This window comes from Lithobates pipiens, unplaced genomic scaffold (genome assembly GCF_037356315.1).
Source record: "Lithobates pipiens isolate NorthernLeopardFrog02 unplaced genomic scaffold, aLitPip1_a1.2 Scaffold_19, whole genome shotgun sequence".
NCBI classification, from domain to species: Eukaryota; Metazoa; Chordata; class Amphibia; order Anura; family Ranidae; genus Lithobates; species Lithobates pipiens.
Genome location: NW_027507764.1, coordinates 456,198,704 through 456,224,029, shown reverse-complemented (window position 1 = coordinate 456,224,029; position 25,326 = coordinate 456,198,704). Strand labels below are relative to the sequence as shown.

Below are 25,326 nucleotides of genomic sequence, written 5' to 3'. Positions count from 1 at the left end.
CGAAAGAACATATAACTGAGCTATTTTCAAATAAAAACACTGCTTGGCTGTGCCAATTCTTACCACGCGCTCCGTTTCTGGCTCTCTGCTCTGGAGTTTCTCAAATTCTTCAATCTTTGCTGGATCCAAGTCCTGTTTCAGCTCCCATGTACTGTCTTCATAGGGGAGGGAGCACCACTTCACCAAATAGTGTGTCACGGGCTGCACAAGCACAGTGTCAAAAAATTACAACTGAAAACTCAATGCCTTCTGAAGCATTGCGACAGATGTATACACAGTGAAAGGCTAGAGAAAAACCAGGCTTGCTGGGTTTATATGCAGCCCTCCAATAAAGATTAGATAAGAACTATTAACTGACATACTGTATATATATATATTTCATCCATACGGCGGTCACATAACTACGCTATTTAACATGTAAATGGTTCCGAAAATGCATACGCTGCTGCCAAGAGCCAGAGCAGAGAAAAACCTATGAAAAACGTGCTTATACCAGGCAGAGGTGGGATCAGGATACTTAAAGTGGAGCTGAAGGCAAAACTTTATCATTTTGGACAGATTAAGGGAAGATATAACTCCTTATAATTTTTTTTGCTGTCCCATGGGGAGATCTCTTAATTTACTGTCCCATAGCCTCATCAGGAAGTGAGGGGAATTCCCTCCAAAGTAAGGGAAATCCCTGGCAGTCACCAGAACTAGTCTCCAATATGTAGGTGCACCGCTCCACTTAGTTATAGGTAGACCCAAAACTGGGTCCACTTGTTTATTGCAGTAAAATCCACCAGCCACAGTTAAAGAAGTTGGGAACAAGTGTTTATACATTTAACACTAAACTTCACACAATGATTAAGCACAGTTCAGCGTGAAACGCATTAGTTAAAGCATCTTGCTCTGGGGGCACTTGTGTGTGCTCACTCCCGAGCTGCCTGTGTCCCCATAACACACAGAGCATGGCTCGGCCCTAGCCCCTCCTCACTGGCCGTGATTGACAGCCAATGGCTCCTGCTGCTGTGTCTCTGCCAATGAGGAGGGAGATACCTGGGAGAGAAACTGTTGTGCAGATAGTTGGATCAAGATGGGGTTCGGGTAAGAATTAGGGCATCTGAGAGGATTCGGGGGGAAGCTACACAGGTTTTTTTTTTTTTTTATCTCTATGAAGGTAAAAAACGTTTAGCCTTTACAACCACTCTAATGTAGATTGAACTAAACTAGTGAGACTGCAAATCTGAGGCCAGTTGACCAAAAAAGTTGATCTTTGACAAAAGCAGCCAATCTAGAATTAACTTTTCTTTGGTAGTCTGGCAGGTTAACTGATCCATACTATGGCAGATCATAATAATCAAAATAACAAAACATGCTTTTAACAGTGGCAGAACAGCTGTCTGTGTGAAAGACTTTGATAAACCATTAAAATCCCCAAAAATCGCATCACCATTTTGATAAACAATGTCCCTGTTTGTTCTCAACCCTTCATATTGCTCAGGTGTCCTAGGATTCATGGAACCTCTGCTTCTATAAATTGTATAATAATTCTGTAGATGAATGTTGCACCTCATATGTTCTAATTACCAGCCTGTTCACACCTAAACTACACATGACATTTTTAATCACTCGATGACAAGAGACTATCAAGCTTGTTGACAAACACCTTTTTTGTACCACATCGTTTTTTTGGTGTAGCATAAAAAGACCTGGTCAGGGAGAGGTTAAAATCGTGTACCGCTAAGCAACACGTCTGCTATTCAATAACTGCCAAAATTTATAATGGAAAAATCACAAAATTTTACCTTGCACAAAAAGGCAGAACTACGCCAGGAACCAATTACAATTTTGTAGGATCCTGCAATTAAGAAAAAAGGAAATGAAGATGCCTTTACCTCTCCATTCTCGTCTGTGCCGGTGGAGACATCTAGTATCCGATCAATTTCCACATAGTCAGGATTAAATAGATCATCTTCAATCTGTTGACAAACAGGAAAATCAGCATCTTATTTACTGTGGCCCTAAGGGAAACATTTCTACACCAAAGATGTATTATTGCAGTTCAGGTCACAGAAATACAGAAACCCGACTCGACAACCTCTAACATGCTAATTGAAAACCTACAATTCAGCAGGATTGCTCCCCGTGAGGGTAAGAGACTCCTCAGACTTTGTTAACTGGGCCTCTTAATTACTGTGTGAAACCCTTTTACAGCAGGAGAAAGTTGAAGAATATTTTAAATGAAGTGTGAAATTACAATTCACTAATGAGCAATCGAAAAGGCTTATAGCTCACACGGTTTCTCGAAATCTACAGCTTGCGAAAGAGCGGTTTAAATTTAAGTGCTGGTGTCATTTAACCACTTGGCAGCCAGATGAAAACGCACGCCACTGCATTCTAAATCCCAAGGGAAGCCAGTGTCAAATTGGATTAAATTCCGTGGTTTTTCTTCCTTCTGACATTGCTCAATAAATACATTTTTTTTTTTTAAACTAGATATTTAGGTTTACGTAACAGACGCTTCTAGGAAACCTGTGAGAAATGCAGGAGCTGCGGCTGACCTTTTGAAAATGCTAGTTCCTGGGCTGTCATGCTGACCCATGGGACTTTAATACATTCTGAATCACTGACCTGTTAAAAAGTCACAGAAAATCTTTAACTATGTCATTCGGGCTAATACCATGTTCAAAAGCAGTAATGGGAGGCTTTCACTGAATTTGTGAAATATATACACAGTCTTCAAGTTACTGCGCCTTTATATACAAGTTAAAATAAAAAGTGTGGAAACTTTTCAATGTATGTATGTGTATATATATCTATATCAAACACACACTATATATATATATATATATATACACACACACTATATATATATATATGTGTGTGTGTGTTATTTATTTATAACACACATATATATATATATATATCATACACACACACACACACAGACGCATATACACACACACACACACCACACACATATATACATACAATATCTTACTTAACGAACAGTCTTATTACCACATGGGAAAGACCAATGTGATGTTTGACATATGACAGGTTTAATTTAGATTGGACAGCATTACAAGCATTGATTCCTTTACAAGCTTTATTGTAGCAGAAAATGCCAATGCTAATTAAAGTTTTGATTTTTTTTTCCCTTTTTCACAGAATATATATTTTAGTCCTGGTTTCTACTGAATGACAGGGGAAGATCAAGATGGAACCTGTAAAGACTTTCATCAGTCTGACCCTTGCTCGACTCGGCATACAATTCTAAGTGAAATTAAATTGGTGATCAGAAGGTTAGACCCATGTGGGCAATTGTCCAAATCTGGGAAGGACAGCCACAATCCTTGGCATAATTAGCTCTTGGAGTGATACAGAACGGAATATGCATGAATGGGTCCAGCTCAGAGAGAACGGGGTAAACCCTTCGAATGGCTTAACAGCCGGAACAAGACGAAAGCACAATGCATTCACATCTGAGATATTATCCACAAACCTCTTATTTGTTGAATGTAATATATTGAGAAAAGGGTCTTTTACAATATTATACGCAAAATTATTCTGAAAGAGCCATATGAATAAACCAGCATACAGTACATTGTTGTTAAGTGGGATCAACTGCAAACCTCAGTGTATTATTTGCGGTAGGTGGGGTTGATGTGGGTTTCCCATGGGCATCCCTTGGTCACTGCAGGAGTGTAATACAAAAATCTCCAAGCTCCAGTCTGTGATCTTACTCCTCCTGCTACATTTTTGTAGCAATTTAAAGAATAGACCATTCTTATTCCTGGTACCTGGCATGAGGTACCACGTTTCAGAAAGATCTCTAGTACCTGGTGTATATCATTACCCAAGTTGATAAAATAACTTGTTTTGAATATTGTAGGCGACAGGTAAACTTAGTGATAACAAAATTAAAAACTTTATCTTAATGCATTCCAATGTTTTCTATTTCACTGCCTCCAAGCCCACCCTGTGTAAAATGGAAGGGAGGGGAGAATAGAGCCAGCATCGTGCATGGCTGCATCTATTCTCCCCTAACTTGTTCTTGACACAGCACTCGAGCAGCCATTGGCCTCTGCTGCTGTCAATCAAATGCAGTGAGGAAGTGGGGGCGGGGCCAAGTCCCGATGTGCAAGTTATTTATTTTGATTTAAAAAAATAAATTTTTTTTTTTACTTTAGCAACACTTTAAAGTGGAATTTCATCCTGAAATTTCTCTATGAAAGTTAAACAGCCGTAATACCGTAGAACATGTACCTTGATAAATGCATAGCACTAGAGTGTAAGTTCTAACGAGCAGGGCTATGATTCCTCCTGTATTGAATTGTATTGTAACTGTGCAAACTGTTTGCGCTAAATACTGTATTATAATAATAATAATAATAACAATAGCATGTTTCAATTTTTTTGCACCCCTTTTGTCCAGCAATCAGCAATAGACACTGCTGATGACGCATGGGGGAGAGATTTACTACAACTAGCATACACAGAATCTGGTTAAGCTGTGCATAGTAACCAGCTTCTAATTTCAGCTTGTTCAATTAAGCTTTGACAGTTAGCCCACGTTCACATCGGCGTGATTTGACAAGTCAAATCGGATCCTATTGCCGGCAAGGGGAGCGTCCAATTGGTGTGGCTCCACAACGATTTCCAAAAGTATTTCCTGCACTACGTTTGGTGATTTCGGGGCGATTTCAATAGACCTCTATGCATGAACCTGCACAGGTGTATACATTTATGAAAGTGCACATTTATATGACTGATGATATAATTATAGGGTGAACTTCCACTTTAAAGTTATTTAGGACATCCAGACATTCCTATACTTTACAATAAAAAATGACCACTGGTTTGGCGTGAATAATCGGCTTTTGGGAAAAGGAAAGGAAATAATGAAAACCTCAGCAGCAACAATAATTCCAACCATAATAAAATAGCAATCCCCAACAGTAATAACACAGATCGAGTATCACACACTCCACCCACTCTGAGTAATGAATATGACCCTAGCTTGACCATCAGCTCTGATTTTCTTCACCGTCTCAAAAGCATAAACCCTTTTTTTTCCCCCCGGCAAGCTTTCTAGGAAAATCATTAAAATTATTCCTCAAATGTAATGCACGCATTTAAGCCAGTCATACATTTAACCAGATTTCCTAGAAGAGAAAGCTGCCTGTCAGTATATCAGGACATCCCACTATTCTTTATTATGAAGCAGAGCGGAGAGACCGCAATATACATCCTGACAACAGGAAGCCGACCAACTTCCTGTTTATAGATGTGAATATTACACAAAGAAATCTGAACCGCACTGTCTGAAACCATGTAAAGTGACACTGGCACATACAAACACTAAACAATTCAAACAATACGTAGCTCACCTCTGAGAGGAACTTGTTCTGGCCTTGTTTTGCCCGAAAACGCTTAATTTTTTGTTGAATCCTCTTGTCTTTCTCCAGATCCTCCAGAGAGGCCCACTGGCAGTGCAAATAAGAACTGCAGAAAGGAAAATTAATTATAGACACCAGCTTTACAAATAGGCAACCACAGTGGCTCTTAACGTCAACTACTTCATTACCATCACGCGTTTCATACTGGCAAAATGGTGGTTGAGGGTGTTCTGAGCCAATTCAAAATGCCACTGTGTTTATATTGTACACGTGCCCAGTGCACACAATGCCTATGATCATGCGGTCATAAGACAGCGCAGACCATAGGTAAAATGTACAATAGCAGGGTGGCTTCTTGATAGCCAATCACAGGGATCACAAATGTAAACCCTTCCAACTGTCTACATTTGAAAGCCCTCCCTTTTCCTCTGTTGTGAGGGAAAATTAATGAATGTTTGCATGAATAAATGTTTGAATGAATGATTTATATATAATAAGTAGGCTGCAGCAACCTTTTTTTGTTCATTTGGAGTACTTTTAATTTGAAACAGTTTTTAACCCTTTCACCATCACCTCCCTCCACATATGACCTCTACATTACCAAGCGCCATGTTTTAACCACCTTAATACCAGCATATGTCTTCATTTGCACAAATTTGTGCCAAAAAATAAATATGAAAATAAAATAAAAAAAGGGGTGTCTACTTTTCAAAAAGGAGTCTCTTGGTAGATTTGTGCATGTTTTTCATAAGCATAAAAGGGAAACCACTGTTTTCAAAATTTTTAAATCTTTTTTTCCCTTATATATAAAACCGTGGTTTTTGCGTGTATCAAAGAACGTGAAACTGAGAAATGGGCTAGTAATAAAGAGGGATATATAGATACTCAAAAGCGGTAAATAGGCTCATTTAAAACAGATATTTTTTATTTTGGGTGGGAGATGATGGGAGAAATCAGATACTAGCTTCTTACATCTCTTTTTAGTAGTAGGGATGAAATTCTCCCCCCAGAGTATTTAGCTCTTTCCCTTCCTCCTCCACCATCTCCTTACTTCTCCTGTATAGAGGGTGGTATGGAGGGACTTCAATCTGGAATTCCCAGAGTACCTGCATCATGTCTCTGCCCTCCTGTAGGAACAGAATGAGTCATTTCTCTCTAACATCACATGAATGGCAACAGAAAGAATGTGATAACCTGGTGATGGTTGTAGCAGGGTCGACAGACAGACAAGAGAATGCAGAAAACCCATATAAGTGCAAGCAGCTGCCTAACACAACTGTAATATCAGCTATGCTTGCTGTACACAGTTGTTCGTTCTGTCAAACAGACCTACTGGAAAATAAGTATTCAATCAGCAGCTTGTAGGCAATGACTGATCTGTGTATTCCGATTCCGATTGTATTCCTTGCTATCAGAATACAATAGCACATACAAAAATATGAAAACACTACATGATTTGCAGGTGTGAAAGTGACGACGTTTCACGTCAAAAGCAGAAGTGATGTAACATTTCGTTGCTTCCGCTGCGTGATGAGACACCTAGCTAACCGATAGGAAGCCTCACTGTCCTCATTCACCGTGTGAACTTAGCACATTTCAAAGAGTGCAAATTGTCAGTGCCTGCTTACCTGATGCCTCTGTAGTTAGAAATTTGTGATGTTTCGAAATACAGTATGAAAGGTTATGACGGCATATACAGTTTCCTGGAAAACGTTGCCTGATAAGCATAAGTGCAGTCAACATGGTCAACTGACCGAAAGAGACAAAAGGACATTGCGCAGAATTGTGACCTGGATTTTTGCATGAAGAGTGGTATCAGATTATATTATCAACCATCCAAGACATATATTTGTAATTCCCAGGAGAATTCAGGCCGTCTTGGATGCCAAAGGCAGTCCAACATCATATTCGGTAACAATTTTGTTATTTTACCATACTTGTTTCCATAATTTTGTCCAGCCCCTGTATATGCCACCTTTTCCTTTTTGGCTCTGGTGTCCACAACATACTCACACCCCCCAAGTAATCTAGTGATGTTCTGTGGTGATCTGCTGCACTGCGTCTGCATACCAGGTCCTGCGTTGAGTCTTTTATTCTGCAACATTGCATTTACCTGGTTCTCTGGTATGCATTTTTGGTACACTGGCCCAAAGCCTTAAGGGATAAAGGACATGGATGAGAGATCCATATTTACTGTGGAACCTCCAATCTGTTCCAGCTCTTTCTGCCAGTTCCCCCGATCCCCACCCTCCCTTCAGTGTGACAGCGAGCAGGGAATATCTCCTTGCTGTCACTTTCTGAAAAGTGTGGCCATGTGTCATTAATTCACAGCTCCCAGAATGAATGAACTACAAGTCCCGTCAGCCACTGAAGCTGATAACTGGTAGTGCTGATTGAACTGCAAGGGGGGTGATGAACACTCGTAGTTAATTTATAAGCCCTGCAGCAGGCGCATGCAGGAAAAAATAAATGCACATTTGTGCATTTATTTTTTCTGATATGGTGAACTTATCCTATAAAATAGAAAAAAAAATCCTTTTGCAATTGTGAAAAGGAAGGGGACAAGATTAATATAAAAAAAGTGAACAAAAAAAGGTGAAGGTCTGCTAACTACCCCCAAGAATGTATGCATTAGTTATGACAGCTAACTATACTAGGATTCTTCTGGTTTTAAAATGCCAGTAACTCCTTTGGTTTTGTATAAAAGTGTTCCCTGAAGTTTCAGAGTGGCATAAAGCCAGTCATGTGAAAGGCAGGACCCCTCCCCCCCACCGGACATATGATAAGTACCCCTGGGAGTACAGGTAGCACATATTGTGAAGGCTTCCTAGCAACATTCATTATTTCCCAGGCACCCAGCTGAGACTGCAGACTGAGCCACAGACTGCCCACCTCTGAGCAATATTACAGAGATAAAAACAATTTACTTACAAGTTCTTGTACTTCGCATAAAATTCTTCGACTTCTACTTCTTCCCCAGACTCCAGCTACAAGGGAAGAAAGCACATTTCCGAGTCAGAGTTTTAATGAACATAGGTGAATCATTGCCAAGCACAATCGGCTGGGAAAGTCACAAGCAGCACAGACGTCTTAGATATTCATAATGTGTAATCCGGCCAGCCAGCTATGTCTCTCTAGCAGGATTCCACTCATTATGAGTAATAAAATGATTTGTATCCATCTGAACTGCAGACTCTGTTCTCCGTGACTCTTTATGTGTTCAGACAGAATAATGTATATCACATGCCGTGTGTTGTACCATCAAGATATTAACCATTAAACCCTTGTAAATAAAAAGCAAATGTTCCCTTGAAGAACAGCTGTCTGACTCTGCATTGTCATATCTGAGACATGAATAATGTTTAACTCCTCCCTCGCTGCACGCCGTTTTCATTCACAACGGCCTGACCCTGTACCTGGCTGGCTGCCAAACCCACAGCGTTAAGTAGACGCCAAGTGTACCATTTTCTCAGGCAGCAGCCAATTAACAACTGCACTCCCTAATGCCAAATGTATTATTTTTGGCTGGCTCAATACAGTCTTGCTGCATTTTTACAATTGGCTTCTACGGGGTGTGTGCCTGTGTGTTGAGAGGAAGCTAACCGCTGACTACAAAATGCTTGTGGTCGACAATTTATATTGCTTTCGTGTTCGCACTTAAGACATCACTAAGGGCATGACTGAATCGGATTTGATACAATGCTCTCACCACGGCGGTTAAGACACCAGTTAAGACGTTCATTTGAGAGATGCTGAAAGAGCGAGTCTGCACTTTCTCAGGAGCTGTTTTTAACTAGAGCTGAATGAATGTGAATGAAGCCAATGGGAGCGCGAGGAAGAAAATTCCTGAAAAGACGATGTCAGCGAGCGTACACTAGAAAGAGTAATGGTTCAATAGCAAAGCGAAAGTGAATTTTACAGAGCAGTCTCCAGTGCTTTCAAAACACAGATAGTAAATCCCCATAGAACTGCCTAGGAGAGGAATCTCCCCCTGAAAGGATCTGGACAAAAACACAGATGTGCACAAACTAAAGCCAGCTAAGCTCACGCATGGGGCATATAAACAGCAATTCAATTTATGCACAATAAACATTACTGTATGTATAATGCCAGGAAATGCAAATGCTTAAAGGGACAGTGCACCATTCAACCATAAACCCTCCAGCCTGACAAAACCAATACAAATAGAACTAAAGTGTGCTGTTTATTTTATTTTTTTTCTCTTTTGCTTCCTTAGAATTTTGTAAAGTGCCTCATATGCCAGTTGGGCTATGCTTACATATTTCTAGTTGCTCCACAAAGCTTCTATCAGAGACCAGCTAGTCTTCCTCTTCATGGCTGTATACTAAATCTGGAGTGATGACAGCGCGAGACGGTTCAAATTTAATTCTTCACAACTAGTATGCAGCCTGAGAGAGAATAGCTGCTTCCATCAGATGCTTCTCAGATGTTTAAAGCCTGACTTCAGGCAGAAAAAAAATAAAAATAAATAGGGTTGGCTTCACAGCAGACAAATCTGTTCTATTGCATTGGGAGGGGGAGGGGGAGGGGAAGTAAAACGTCTACTAAGCCTGCTCAGATGTGAGCACACATGCCTTATAGACCTCAGTGCTACTGCGTTGGCACCTCTGCGCCCTTCCCCTCCAGGTCATTCTGAGGCTATGCTTTGGGAATGGCCAAAGGGAGAGGGGGGCAGAGATATGACTGCAGCACTGGGATCTATAAGACCTGTGGACTTACATCTGAGGAGGCACAGAGAGTGAGAACTGGACTTCCTCCACATGCAAACAGAGTTGATAGCTTTAGTATTAAGCTAACCTGGGGGGTTCTCCTTTGCCAACGAAACGCAACAGGAAACCTAAACAGGATAGGTGTCCTCGTTGGAAGATTTTCCTACCTATTCTGGTGCCAGTGGCAAAATGTACAATTTTGGGTTTATTATTTTCTACTTTGATTACAACGATCCCTAGAACACAGAGTGGGTCAGTCTCCCCAGCCGGGTAGTTTTGCATGCATGAAACTGCAGCAAAAATAGAAGGGTTGCTCCAGAGAAAGAAAATAAAGCGGAAATAACAGTAGGAAATTGTGCTGGCTGCATTGAGTAAGATAAGCCTTACTAGTGTGTCCCTACAGAAGCTAGCACACGTGTAAATCACACCGTATTGTTTACCACCAGCACCTGCCTTATTTTATGTATATTTGGAAAATACATGTTAAGTATCTAGAAAGTGTGAGAAGGAAAGAGATGAAGTGTGAATAATAAAATACAACTAAACTGTAATCTCTATTCAAATGTGCAAACTGTTTAAAACGCTTTGACTGACAATTTCAGCATAAGAAAAAAAAAAAATCTAATAGGAGATATAGGCTTGTCAAAAACAAAGCTAGAAAAAGCTAGAAAAAAAGACAAGCAAACGCACAGCCCCCTCGGGGAATATCGCTATACAGACACAATATGAACAGCAAACAGAAGCACGAGTCATATGCTTGAATACTGCAAAGCAGCCATTTTGTCAGACACAAGCATACACCCGAACAATTCACTGGTGACTTTACCAAGAAAAAAGACATACAGAAAATTGTGGTTCAGCTAACAAAACCACTTCCTTTACTGTGCACAGGAAATTAATCTACTTTATTACAGATATTTATATAGTGTTGGCAAATTATATATTGTGCATTCACATCAGCCCCTGCCCTCAGGGAATCTTACAATCTAAGGTCCCATATCACATACATAGGGACACCTAGTAGGGCCAATTTACCTACCAGAGTGTGAGAGGAAACCGGAGTACTCCGGAAATCTACATAAGCACAGGGAGAACATACAAAACTCCATGCAGGTAGTGCTCCGATTGCTACAAGGCAGAAGCACTAACCACAAATCCACTGTGCGGCCCAACACACGTCTGTCTGCTGCAGATCTCAACACACAAATCTGACATTAAACACGTTTTTAACATATAAAGAAAAACAATTACCAGTTTCTTTGTCATACGGCTGCTCATTATCTTCTCCACAACAGGTCCTTCATCAAGAGCTTCCTAAAAGAACAATCAACCAGAGAAGGGTTCTAGTTAAAATACAGGCATCATGTAGGTTAGAACCATGAGAACAAAGTCATGCATGGGCTGGCAGTTCGCAGAATTATTGGTGGGTAAACATGAAACATTACACCTAATGTCTGGTCTTTGAGGTTTTTGGACAGGGTGAGGAAGGTTTCAAACTTGTGTTAGGCCTGTATTGTGTCTCTGACACTGGCAGGAAGATCTCCATCTACATACATACTCATCAGACATTCTGGTGATAGCTCAACTTTGTTCCCGTCTTAGATGTCCAGCCACCATATTCCAAATAAGAATACACCAGCAGACCACTGGCACCATAATGCAGATATAAGGTGCCCCCTATTGTATTCCTCATCGGAATATACTCCAGAGAGTTGAACTAGTAAGCAACACCGTGGATAAGATCTTCCTGCCTGGGTCACAGAAAACAAAGACCTTGATGGTGGTCGTTGGAGGGGGAAGAAAAACTCTGCCTCTCCTTGTTTGGTGGCGTTTCGCTTTCAGACCCAACTGCAAAAGTAAAGATACATTTTGTTGTGGATTGACCGCAAGTACATGCAGCCAGTGGCACCAACATTCAACTTTAATAAATGGAACGCAAACAAAAACATACTTGTTGGCACACCGTTTCAACAGATCATATCTAGATGAACTTTCTTCTCAATATGATAGATATATGTAATTTAAAAGTTGCCTTTTTCCCCCCATTTTGGATAGCATACAGGAGGGTTATTACCGGTGTTGGTTTATTTATTTTTTTGCCATCTGTGCCCCATTGGGGAGATTTCCCTTCACTTCCTGTCCCATGGGCCAAACAGGAAGTGAGAGAAAATCCCTGCAAATTAAGGCACCCCCAGGCTTCCCAGGCCGCCAGAACTAGTGTCCACATTAGATTTAATATTACTTTTCTGGGGACAACTTAAACGTTGTGATTTTCTTTTACTTTCAATGATAAGGATAAATGGGACCAACAAATAGAGAATATGAATAGCCCTAATTTGTGAACACTGGATACACTACATGCACAAAAGTATACCCAGCCCTTCTGCCCTTTCCCCCTTTGTCGGCTATTTCAGATGCAAATACAGAAGCTTTAGAAGCTGCAGCTATCCAAAAACAAGTAGCCTGACGCTGTGTTTATAAATAAAGGTAGATGCATATAGTTTAACGTTGTTACTTTTGTTTCACTTATCTTCAGATCAAAAAGGTATGAGCTTCAATCTGCATGAGACAAACTTAAAGCAGTATTAAACCCAAAAATATATATTGCAGCTCATTAGATGTGGTGGCTGCATTAGTTTTCTTTTGGGAGGGGGAGGAGAGTGTTTGATGCACTAGCAAATTTAAACACACTAGTAAATTGAATCCAAACTCCAGCTTACAATGCAGTTACAGCAAGGTTTTTTTCTTGTGGGATAAAGGTAAGCAAGCCTGTCAGTGGTAAATGGCCTCAACACTAACTACTACATTTGAAGGACCGCATGTTCTGTTTAAGGACAGACGTACTTGGCTGGGTCATGAAGTGAAAATAAAGGAAAAAAAGCGTGAAGAAAACAAAAACAAATGCAGCCATCACATTTAAGAATTGCTCATTTGCAAAATAAAATGTTTTTGGGTTTAACACCACTTTAAACAGACCCGACAAGGCTTTTCTCAAATACAATTTCTTCCAGTGTAACCCTTTATTAACCATCAAACCACCTCTAATTGTTCACATTGGAGCAACATAAGTTTACAAAACGTTAGCTGCTCGTCTGCTTTAACTCCCGACAATGTATTCCGAAAATAATTTTGCATGAACCAAACAATATCTAAGTGTATGGCTCCAAAAGAATCCCCAGCCACCCCACTCTCGCATTTATGATAATTTCATATACAATCATTTTACAAAAAGAGCAGACAATGTAATAAATATTGCAAAAAACAAAAACAAAAAATCAATATCAAAATCAATACCAATCAATAGATTGTCAAATGATTTGTTCTAAAGATTAATTCTAAGTGGTTCTGCAGCAGATCAACATGGTGTTTTTCCATAAAGTGTAGCGTTTCCATTTCGATACTATGGGAATGAAACGCTATCCACCAATCAATATCAGGGGGGGGGGGGGGGGGGGAAGACTCAAGACTCTAAAAAGAGTTAAGAGTGCAATGTGCAGAGTAATGAATAGCACATTAAAGCAGAGCATCCCTGGTTAGCAGAGACAAACTGAATCCTCAGCAGCACAGGTTGTAAAATATCCCAGCGCTTTCTATTAAGGCAATTTTGTGCTGACTCAATCGCTGCAAGCACTGTTGAATCAGGAATGGATGGACAGTAATAGGCTGCGATGGTTCAAAGAACAGCTTGCTTTTCAGGAGATTTCTTTAAGCCTTTGCTAAGGCAGATAATCACACTGATACCACTCCAGAACTAGCCTGCTATCACTGGGAAAATAAAACACATTTCTATATATCCCATATACAAGCATCACATCCGTACTGATTTTTCACTGCAATATCAAAGCATATTAGGCATTTGTTACTATTGTTGCACGTTAACACTGTCTTTTAAAGCACTTCTACCTTATCTGCTTTAGGACTTTTTACAATGAAAATTTAATTTATGCTCGTCATATTGAGAAAAAAAAAAAGTTAAAAAACAAAGTTCTTTCTTTCAGATGGTTTTCGTTACCCAATATCTGTCATTAGCCATTAGATTTGTTTTTTGTTTAAAGTATAAAAATTGTACAAAAATTACTGTAAAAATATTACAGTCAGCTGTTATGTAGCTTCAATGATAAAACTGAAAAATAGACAATAAAAAAATGTCTTTGGACATTCTAATGGGAAATAAAGAATTTGTTCTTTAGAAGAAAAATAGTTGTACAATTATAAATAATAAAAAAAAAAAAAGTTGCACAAATACAGCAACATTCATAAAAAACAAACAAAAAAAAAAGACCCCACTAATCTTTATAAACAGACCTCCCATGATGTATGTACAATGCAGCAGGGGATGGCTACACCATAACAATCAAATGCTCACTAGCACAGATTTAGAAACAATTTCCCATAAGGGCCAAATAAAGGAAAACACCAGCAAACATTATGGTTAATTATATTAATTATAGATTTGCAATCATCGAGTGTGTAATGGAAGCAAATGGCAACATCCAGAAATCTTATTTTTACATTTTCACTCATTTGATTTACAATAGCCAAAACAAAGATGGAGAAATTCCAACTGTTTGTAAGAAGAAATTAACGAGGTTGGTCACATTGCCATCAAAACAGCTATATGGTGTCAGGGAGGACCACTTACCTGCTGTTCGGACTGTGATAGATTGGAAGGAGAGTCTCTTCCTGTCCCATCAAGATCGTCAGGCTCTTCGTCTGAAATCTTAAATTCCAGATCTTCTGTATAGCGTTTCCTTTTAACTTGTCGGCTGGATCGCCTTTTCTGTAAATAAAAGTTTTTTTTTTGTTGTTTTTAAGCAATAGGACACATGAATCCTTACATTTCACTAAAAAGTCCTGTAGCTCATTCAGTAGCATTACTGAGATTTTTTTTTTCTTTTTTTGGGTGTTGAACTGTACACATAGAGGACACTTGGAGCTTAAAAAAAATAAAATAAAAAATACACAGCACAGTAAAAATAATCTAAGATTACTTTTTCCCCGTTTCTCGAATATCTGGAGATATCTATCATCTTAATATTTTTAGATTGCGATTGATGGCTCTAACTTATGGTATACTCCTGATAGAATGGTGATTGTGAGCAGCCTGCAGATCACCTATAGGCTATGGTTACGAAACATGCAACGCAGGTATAGCGTGTTATTACCTGTATTCCAGAGTCATCCTCCTCTTCTGGTGCTGGTGGTAGTGCTGGTGCTGGTGGTGGAGGTGGTGAGGATGATGATGAAGGGGGTGGAGTAGTAGTCAATTTCTCTGCACTTTCTTCATTTTCAGCACCTTCAGGCTTTACTTTGACAACTTTCTTCTTTTGTGCACTTCCCTCAGCATCAGACTTACTAGAAATTTACATAAAAGGAAAGCTGTAGTTAATTTCTGACAATTGTGTAATACAAATTCCACAGTAACAAGAAATAATATATCGGATTCTTCTTGTACCAAATTGTTATGCAACCGTAATGTCTGCCTCCATTTTGTTAAGTGCTGCGCAAAAATGTAAATAAATAATATATATTTATATATTTTAACTAAGCAGAAGATATATATCCCAGACAGGATACAGGAAATGGTCGAAGAGTATTAACATGATATAGGAGCGATCTATGACAAGGGGAATGCCAAAAGACTGTCAGCCTAAAGGAACCAAGAGAAGTCTACTAGAGATCGCTGTGATCACATCCAATTTAAAAATCCCATATTAAGGTTTCCTTATTCCCCCTTAATCACTGCTCCCTCTGTTAAGGAGATCCATATAGCAAGACTGCTTGCAAATAGCAAGTAAAATAAATTAAGAAAAAAAAAGTAAAATCGCAAAGAAAAACAAAAGCCAATAATATTCCTTCGCTTGAGTTTTTATACTGCCAATCCTGTAGTGCAGTGCATCACTTGCAGTTAAAGTGTATGTTACATCAACATTTCATATTCCTTAAGTGTCTGTTGTACCATGTACTTGTCTTAAAAAGTATCAGGTCTCTTTGCATTGCTTCCCTGTGTGTGAAATATCCATTGATCTTGCCAAACCCCCAGCTCTCCCATTTCAAACAGACCACGCTAGGCTTGGAAGCGCATTCTTCCCAGCATGGTCAGTTTTCTTGCTGCGGTAGGCGCATGGCCTGCCAGTACTCCAATGGTCAGATTTTTGCAGACATTCCCACTGGCACTTGCTTTGTGCACTGGTCCAAATCATTTGGCGGAAGGGGGGGGTTATGGTTTGGGGTTGTTTTTCAGGGTTTGGGCTTGGCCCCTTAGTTCCAATGAAGGGAATTCTTAAGGGGTGAGCAAACCAAGACATTCTGGACAATTTCATGCTCCCACCTTTGTGGGAACAGTTCGGGGATGGTCCCTTTCTGTTGTAACATGACTGCACACAGTGCACAAAGCAAGGTCCATAAAGACAAGTATGAGCGAATATGGGGTAGAGGAACTCGACTGGCTTGCACAGAGTCCTGACCTCAAACCCATAGAAAACCTTTGGGGTGAATTAGAATGGAGACTGCAAGCCAAGCCTTCTTGTCCAATATCAGTGTCTGACCTCACAAATGCGCTCATTAAAAAAAATAAAAAAAAATAAATAAAAATAAAATGGTCAAACATTCCCATACACACACTACTAAACCTTGTGGACAGCCTTCCCAGAAAAGTTGAAGCTGTTATAGCTGCAAAAGGTGGGCCAACACAATACTGAACCCTACAGACTAAGACTGGGATGTCATTAAAGTTCACATGCACGTAAAGTAAGAATAAACTAAAATAACGTGGTTGCACAAGTGTGCACAATCTCTTATAACCGGGGATGTAGACACTGAGCAATCTCATTCAAACTCATGTTAAATAGAAGTCAGTACACACCTGCCATCATTTAAAGTGCCTCTGATTAACCCCAAATAAAAGTTCAACTGTTATGGTAGGTCTTGCCTCACATTTTCTTAGTTGCATCATACAGCAAAAGCCATGGTGGCCAGAGAGCTTTCAAAGCATTAGAGCAGAGGTCTCAAACTAGTTGGCACAATGGCAGCAGTGGGCAAATGGGCATACCAGTACGTCCCCTTTAATAGCTGGGGATAGCAGGCGCGCGCCACCACATAGAGCATGACCAGCGGGACTATGTCCGCCGGTCTACTGGCGATCATGTCATGGAGCCTCAGAACGGGGAAGTGCCTATGTAAACAAGGCATTTCCCCATTCTGGCTTGTGTCATGACAGAGATCACTGTTCCCTATCATCGGTGCTCTGGTCAGGAAGGGGGTAAAATCTTCTGGGGTTAAAGCAGTTAAAGGAGCTGCAGGAATATCTGGCAAGTACTGGCTGTGTGGTACATGTGACAACAATCTCCCGTATTCTTTATATGTCTGGGCTATAGGGTAGAGTGGCAAGACGGAAGCCTTTTCTTAAGAAAAAACATCCAAGCCTGGCTAAATTTTGCAAAGACACATTTGAAATCTCCCAAAAGCATGTGGAAAAATATATATGTTATGGTCTGATAAAAACCAAGGTTGAACATTTTGGCCACAATTCCAAGAGATATGTTTATGCAAAAATAACACCGTACCCCACCATAAACGATGGTGGTGGCAGAATCATGCTTTGGGGCTGTTTTTCTTCAGCTGCAACAGAAGCCTAAAGCCTCATGCACACAATTGGATTTTCCGACAGGAAATGTGTGATGACAGGCTGTTGGCAGAAAATCCGACCGTTTGTACGCTCCATCGGACAACTGTCATCGGATTTTCAGCAGACAAACGTTGGATAGCAGGTTTTAAAATTTTCCGCAGACAAAATGTCTGTTGTCGGATTTTCCGAGCGTGTGTACAGAAGTCTATCGGACAAAAGTCCAAAGTACAAACATGCATGCTCCGAAGCAAGGACAAGCCAGAAGCGGCCGGTTTTGTAAACTAGCGTTCAACGCGTTCAGAATTAACATTCATGACGTGGGAAATTCTGAAATCTCAAAATGCATTCTCCTCTTTAATGGGATAATGAAGCTGCTTTGCTGGTGATACTGATGGTGTTATTGCAAACAAATTCTCAAAGGCTTTTTGTCTAGTGATCTAGTGATTTAATGTCTGCCTACTCCCAAACTGTCATTTAAAGTAAAACACATAGCCAAGTATTCTACACATTTTTTTATTGCGCATTAAACAAAAAAAAGAAAAATTAGAAATGCTTTCAGCCAATAGAACGTAACCAGAAAGTGTATTCTATGCATCCAAAAAAAATAGACAATATACAAATCAAATAATCATTCAACCAAAAAATAAAATAAAAGCCTCATGCATGTGCACTACTTCTTAATATAGGGGGTTAACAATACCAAGAGTTGGCAAAAGCAGGGGTCCGTCATCTGGAGATAATTTCAAAAAACATCTGGATTATTCTCCTGGAGCTCCCGCAGCAAAGTCATATGACATAATTGGTCGGGATTAATAAAGCAACCAATTTTTGGTCCAAGAAATCCTCCTCCTCCTGTTCCTGGACTTGGGTCAAAGCAATAACTCCAAAGCCAATAATAAATAACACGTTATCTCCTCCGATCAGAAACAAACTGAAAAGTGTGAACCGAAAATCGTGAATCAACACTCAAACTTCCACCAACACAAAATTAGCAGAGGGAGCCCAAAGGGTGGCGCTAAAGAAATGAAAAAACAATGTAGTACTTCACTATGTTCGTATTTGTTGGCCGACAATTCCTTGCTCTTTGTATGCAAGACAAGTTTGGGCCAACACCCTTTGGAAAAAAGTTCACGGTTTTGTTGGCCAACAATCCGATTGTGTGTACGAGGCTTTAGTCAGGGTAGAAGGGAATTATGAACAGTTTCAAATACCAGACAATATTGGCACAAAACCTTCAGGCTTCTGCTAGAAAGCTGAACATGAAGAGGAACTTCATCTTTTAGCATGACAACTACCGAAAGCATATATCCAAATCAACAAAGGAATGTATTCACCAGAAGATTAAAAGTTTTGGAATGGCCCAGCCAGAGCCCAGACTTGAAGCCGATTGAAAATCTGTGGGGTAATCTGAAGAGGGCTGTGCACAGGCAAAGCCCTCACAATCTGACAGATTTGGAGCGTTTTTGCAAAGAAGAGTGGGCAAATATTGCCAAGGCAAGATGTGCCATGCCGATAGACTCTCACACAAAAAGATTTAGTGCTGTAAAAAAAATCAAAAGGTGCTTCAACAAAGCATTAGTTTAAGGGTGTGCAAAATTATAAAAAACATTTTAGTTAGCTTTTACTTCCCCCCTCCTAAAAGATTTCAGTTTGTTGTTCAACCGAGTTGTACAGTTTATAGGTCATATTAAAAGAAAGGTAGAAAAAGTTCTGAAGCGATTTATTTTTGTCTTTTTTTTTTTACATCATAGAACGCAGATTCCACAGTGATTTATCACCAGAAGTGGAAGCAAATACCTGCATTAGACGGGTATCTGCTCCCCCCTGAAAGGTTCCAAATGTGACACCCAAGGGGGGGGGGGGGGGAACCAGAGTGTCACATGTGTCACAGGTTGCCACTGGAGTCCTCTTCCACTCCTCCATTACGACATCACAGAGCTGATGGAAGTTAGAGACCTTGCTCTCCTGCACCTTCCGTTTGAGGATGCCCCAAAGGTGCTGGGTTTAGGTCTGGAGACATGCTTGGACAGTCCATCACCTTTACCATCAGCTTCTTTAGCAAGACAGTGGTCATCTTGGAGGTGTATTTGGGGTCATTATGTTAAAATACTGCCCTGCGGCCCAGCCTCAGGGGGGAGGGGATCATGTTCTGCTTCAGTATGTCACAGTACATGTTGGCATTCATGGTTCCCTCAATGAACTGTAGCTCCTCAGTGCCAGCAGCACTCATGCAGGCCAAGACTATGACGAGCTTTCTTGTGCATCATCTTTAGGAGAGGCTTCCTTCTGGGATGACAGCCATGCTGGCCAATTTAATGCAGTGTGTGGTATATGGTCCGAGTACTGACAGGCTGACCCCCCACCCCTTCAACCTCTGCATCAATGCTGGCAGCACTCATACGTCTATTTCCCAAAGACAACCTCTGGTTATGACACTGAGCACGTGCACTCAACTTCTTTGGTCGACCACGGCAAGGCCTGTTCGGAGTGGAACCTGTCCTGTTAAACTTCTGTGTGGTCTTGGCCACCGTGCTGCAGCTCAGTTTCAGGGTCTTGGCAATCTTCTTATAGCCTATGACAGCTTTATGTAGAGCAACAATTTTTTATTCAGATCCTCAGTTCTTTGCCATGAGCTGCCATGTTGAACTTCCAGTGACTAATGTGAGTGTGAGAGCGATAACATAAAAATTTAAACACACATGCACCCGTCACACCTGAGACCTTGTAACAATAACGAGTCTCATGACACCGGGGAGGGAAAATTTGGACATTTTCACTGGGGTGTACTCTCTTGTTGCCAGTGGTTTAGACATTAATGGCTGTGTGTTGAGTTATTTTGAGGTGACAGCAAATTTACACTGTTATAAAGCTGTACACTCACTACTTTACATTGTAGCAAAGTGTCATTTCTTCAGTGTTGTCACGTGAAAAGATAGAATAAAATATTTACAAAAATGTGAGGGGTCTACGCAAGGCAAAAAGTATTCAGGCGCTCTTCTCTACTTGTGACTATTGGGAAAGCAGCTGGAGACCAGAAGAAGAGGCGAGAACTTTGTCTAATGGACCCCAGTGACAGCACAAAATGTCACCTACTGACAGAAAAAAAATTTTGGCCATCACTTGCCAGGCACAGTCCCCTCCTATAAGCAGTGTGTATGACAAGAACCATCACCTACATATCTGGACATAAAGACAACGGTCTTAACAGGAAACCTTCATGCCATTCCCTGCTGTTCCCCATGTCATGTTTATATGCCGCACTGACTTATGCACAATGAATTTGTATCTCAGGAATACAAAGCATTGTTTGATGATCATCGCGTTTCTTAATGATCATTCAGCATCCACAGGGACACGATTGCTCAGTACCATAAACCAAATAATTGGGAGCAATGACGGAATGAAAGTAAATAACCCATTCCCAACCGTGGATGTACTCCTGGCAAAATCTATTACAACTTCTGATTTCTCATGTCACAGATGGAAAGGCTGGCAAGATAATTCTTCAGAGGGAAAAAAAAAAAAAAAAAAAAAAAAAAGTTTACAAGATCAGAAAAGCCGAATTAATAAATAAGAAGCTGTAACCCACAGAATGGGAATTCCCCTGCAATGTAAAGCAAACTGTTGCATGCTCTACTGTACATAGACATACTTTTCACTAAGCCAACATTTCTGTATTCATTTTTTTGTATTGGTCTTATGTAATATTAACATTTTTTGAGATACTGAATTTTGGGTTTTTACTAGCTGTAAGCCATAATCATCAAAATTAATAGAAATGCTTGACATATCACTCTGTATAATGCATATATAGATTTATTACATACTTTTTGAATAGAATTACTAAAATAAAGTAACTTTTTGATGATATTCAAATTTTATGAGATGCACTTACATACACTATAGATATAGAGCGAGAGAAAATGTATTAAATACCTTTTTTTGCACATATTTTTCATAAGACCTCTCAGCTGCATAGGGGCTTAGAGAGGTGGGGTGGGGGGGAGGGAGAGACTGCAAGGAGGAATGCAAGAAAAAGGCAGAGAAACCGCAGTACACCAATCTTCCCAGTGTAAAGCTGTACAGCCATGCCAGCAAAAGCCTTGCCCATTGGAGGGCATGTAGAATGGCCACGCTGAGAATAATGTGCCACTAGGTCTAGTGTGGTCAGTTTGCAATAGGAAAGCAGGGGGACTGACAGAATCACCAGGTATTTCACACAAAAGGAAGAAATACAAAGAACGGGATATGTTTTAATGCAAGTACATGGTAACACAGACCCGTATATCAGGAATATGAAATGTTAGGGTAACAAACACTTTGCAGCACAGAACTAGGAACATGCAACTCTGGACATTCCTAGTTGTCAGATCCAATGTTAACCAGAAAAATTACTGTTCAGTTAATGGATTCATAGCTTGACACAATGCTTGGTTACATTTGGTTAAATTGGGCAATCCCCTGAACCACAGATTTGCACAATTAAGGCTCACTTCACATATATGTAAATCGTACGCATTAACAGCATTCGATTCGCATAACATGCGAATCGGACCAGCTTTCAATGGACCCGGTTCACACATGCCTGGGACAGCCGCAGCCCTTTTCTGAAAAGGGTCTGTGCAATTTTGGGTCCAGTTTAGGCGCAAATTCAGGTAAAAATTACACCTGAACTTGTAAGCAAAATTGCACTGGACTGCAAAGTGCAGCCGGGCATGTGTGAACCCAGCCTTAGGTCACAAAATAATTAGCATTTGGTGCCCATATTGTTATAGGATGACGCAGGAGGCAGCGGATTGAGTTTCTGCTTGCCCCCCCCCCCCCCCCCGCAGCATCACTGGGCCTCGCACAAGGAAAGCGGCTACTGGCTAAGGTTAGAAAGGGCTGTCCTATAACCAAGCCAGGTTCACATTATGAGGTCAGCTTGGATGTCGTTGCCGCTTCCCTTTACAGAATCCAGCATGTGGTCACTGCAAAGCACAAGGTGAGTAAAGGAGATCATTTATTGCAAAACTCAAGGAAAAGCGGCAGATGTGCGCAGAATTACAAACAATCTTTTCTTTGAAACTACAAAAAAAAATCCCTTCTAAAAGCATCCAGCACAACATAATATCGAGCAAACGTTCAAGGCTGAAGGTTAAGTATGATAAGTGGTATGCATTTTACTGTCATAATCGGGTCATTACGAAGTGCATTATATATTTCCGAAAAAAAAAAAAAGATCTTTAAAAAAAAAAAAAAAAACATTTTTTTCACTGAAAGCTAAACCACTTGTAAGCGTTACTCATTTAGCACAATTGAAAGTAAACCTATTTCCGTCATATGAAGGTTAAAAACAGCAACCATTATATAAACTCTCATAAAAGCTTGCTATGTCAATCATAACAAAGGCAAAAGGCTGTAATTGTGCAGCTTGTTAACAGATAGCAAAATGAAAAACTACTGAAGGAGTGTGATAAATCTGGTGTATAGGCTAGACCTCCACCGTGGGGCTCCCTTATGATAAAGTGATATGGGATTTATGCCAAGGGAGCCAGTCTGACGTTTCCTTGCATGTCGTACAAAAAATAAAAAAAAACACAACCCATGAAGTGCATGCTCAATCGCAACACGGTGCTTCAAAATTACAATTTTAGGAAGATGTGACTGAGGAAGGGGATTACTTTTATCTTCTAAATAAACTTGAAGTCATCTTTTTAGCTTCCTATTACACAGAAAAAGGGCAGTAAGAGCCATGTCCATATAGCAGGGGGCGGCACATGCAGGGGGTGCTTCCAAAAACTTAAATCTGCGTGTATACTTCCATCTACCTAAACTGAACATTGACTGACTGCTCAAATGCATATTTGGTAAATCTGTGTTTGTCATCGCTGCTTCAACTCCATCTGTAGTCATGCTCACTTTATTTCAATGTTTATTTAGCCATTAAGTCTTACCTAAAATTATGGGTTCCCTTATCTTTACAATTTTGGCCTTTTGGTCCTTTTGCAGTTTGAGATTGTGGTGTGACAAGTTTTGCTCCGCTAGTGGTGTGCCCAATATTACCTCCTCATTAATTGCCAGATTCAATCCACACCCAACACAGTATAAAAACAAGGCCTTCTTTACGGGGCCTTCTTTACGGGGAAACACAGGCAGGGGTTTCTTCCAAAAGAAGTGGGGTTCTTTAAATAAGTGGCACTTCCGCTCTTGCCACTTCAGCGATTTGCACAAAGCAAACCACAGCAGACTGCAGGTGACCTCATTTCCACATTGTCTCACTATCCTCTCTGAAACATGCGCGCTTTACCTCTCCTTTTCACAATTGCAGCCTCTCTCTTCAAACTCGCTTTTCTTCACCCCTATGCTCCCCCCACAATCTGTACATATCATCCTCCTTTCTCCCCTCCCCCTAATACTGCACTTATCACCTTTTTCTAACTCTAAGCCCACTTGCTAACAAACCCCCCCAGGATACTGAAGCATGTCCCCTCATACAAATTGTATGCTCATATTACTTCCTTTACTCTTCTGCTTCTCCTAACCGCTGGAGATATATTTCTCCAAACCCTGGGCCTCCCTTATTTAAACTGTACTCAACACACCCATCACCATCGCCCCCAAAACCCTTTGTCAGTAGTCGCAATCTACGCAATTTAGTCTCCATTCCTCTTCTTCCCAATGCCAGCCTCCCCCTCACCTGTGCCCTCTGGAACGCCCGCTCTGTCTGCAACAAACTGACCTCTAATGCCATGTACACATGACCGGACTTTTCGGCAGACTAGGCCTCACAGACTTTTCAGCAGAGTTCCAACAGACTTCCGAACGAACAGACTTGGCCACACACCAAAGTCCAACGGATTCAAACATGACGACGTACAACCAGACTAGAAAAAGGAAGTTCATAGTCAGTAGCCAATAGCTGCCCTAGCGTCGTTTTTTTCTGTCGGACTAGCATACAGACAAATGGATTTTTCAGCGAGTCCGTTGGAAAGATTTGAAACATGTTCAAAATCTAAAGGCCTTTTGATTTTTAGACGGCAAAGGTCCAATGAAGCCCACACACGATCGAATTGTCTGGCGGATTCCTTCCTTCAGACCTTTGCTGTCGAAAAGTCCGGCCGTGTGTACACGACAGTCACCAATTCCTTTAATCTAATTGTTGTCACTGAAACCTGGCTCCACGAATCTGACACCCCTTCTCCTGCTTCCCTCTCCCTGGGCGGCCTTCACTGAACTCACTCCCCTAGGCCTAATGGACGCAATGGAGATGGAGTGGAAGTTTCCTCCTATTCTCCGCCCCCCTCCCCCCCCCGAGCACCTTATTCACCCTCCTCCCTCTTTCCCTCTCATCATTGAAGCTCACTGTATACATCTATTCTCTCCAACTTCCCCAAGAACCACTGTGATCTACCTGCTCCCTGGACCATTATATAGACTTTCCTTGATGAGTTTTCTGCCTGGCTACCCTACTTTCTCTCTTTGGAAATTCCCACAATCCTTCTCGGTGATTTCAACATGCCTGCTAATACAAAACCCCTGCTACTTCTAAACTTCTTAATCTAACCTCTTCATTTGACCTGAAGTAATGGGTACAGGCTTCTAA

At 40.6% G+C, this 25,326-nt stretch overlaps 1 protein-coding gene across 2 annotated transcripts in view; it reads right to left on the bottom strand.

Annotated features, from left to right (window-relative positions):
* CHD7 (chromodomain helicase DNA binding protein 7) overlaps positions 1 to 25,326 on the bottom strand; it is a 152,096-nt gene that overhangs the window by 54,687 nt on the left and 72,083 nt on the right. For both annotated transcript variants that reach the window (XM_077492755.1, XM_077492756.1), the window contains exons 3-9: positions 15,280 to 15,469; positions 14,757 to 14,894; positions 11,366 to 11,428; positions 8,316 to 8,371; positions 5,376 to 5,490; positions 1,878 to 1,961; positions 64 to 201 (exon numbers count right to left, since the gene is read on the bottom strand). In XM_077492755.1, coding sequence (XP_077348881.1) covers positions 64 to 201; positions 1,878 to 1,961; positions 5,376 to 5,490; positions 8,316 to 8,371; positions 11,366 to 11,428; positions 14,757 to 14,894; positions 15,280 to 15,469 — 784 coding nt within the window. The remainder of the gene's footprint in view (positions 1 to 63; positions 202 to 1,877; positions 1,962 to 5,375; positions 5,491 to 8,315; positions 8,372 to 11,365; positions 11,429 to 14,756; positions 14,895 to 15,279; positions 15,470 to 25,326) is intronic.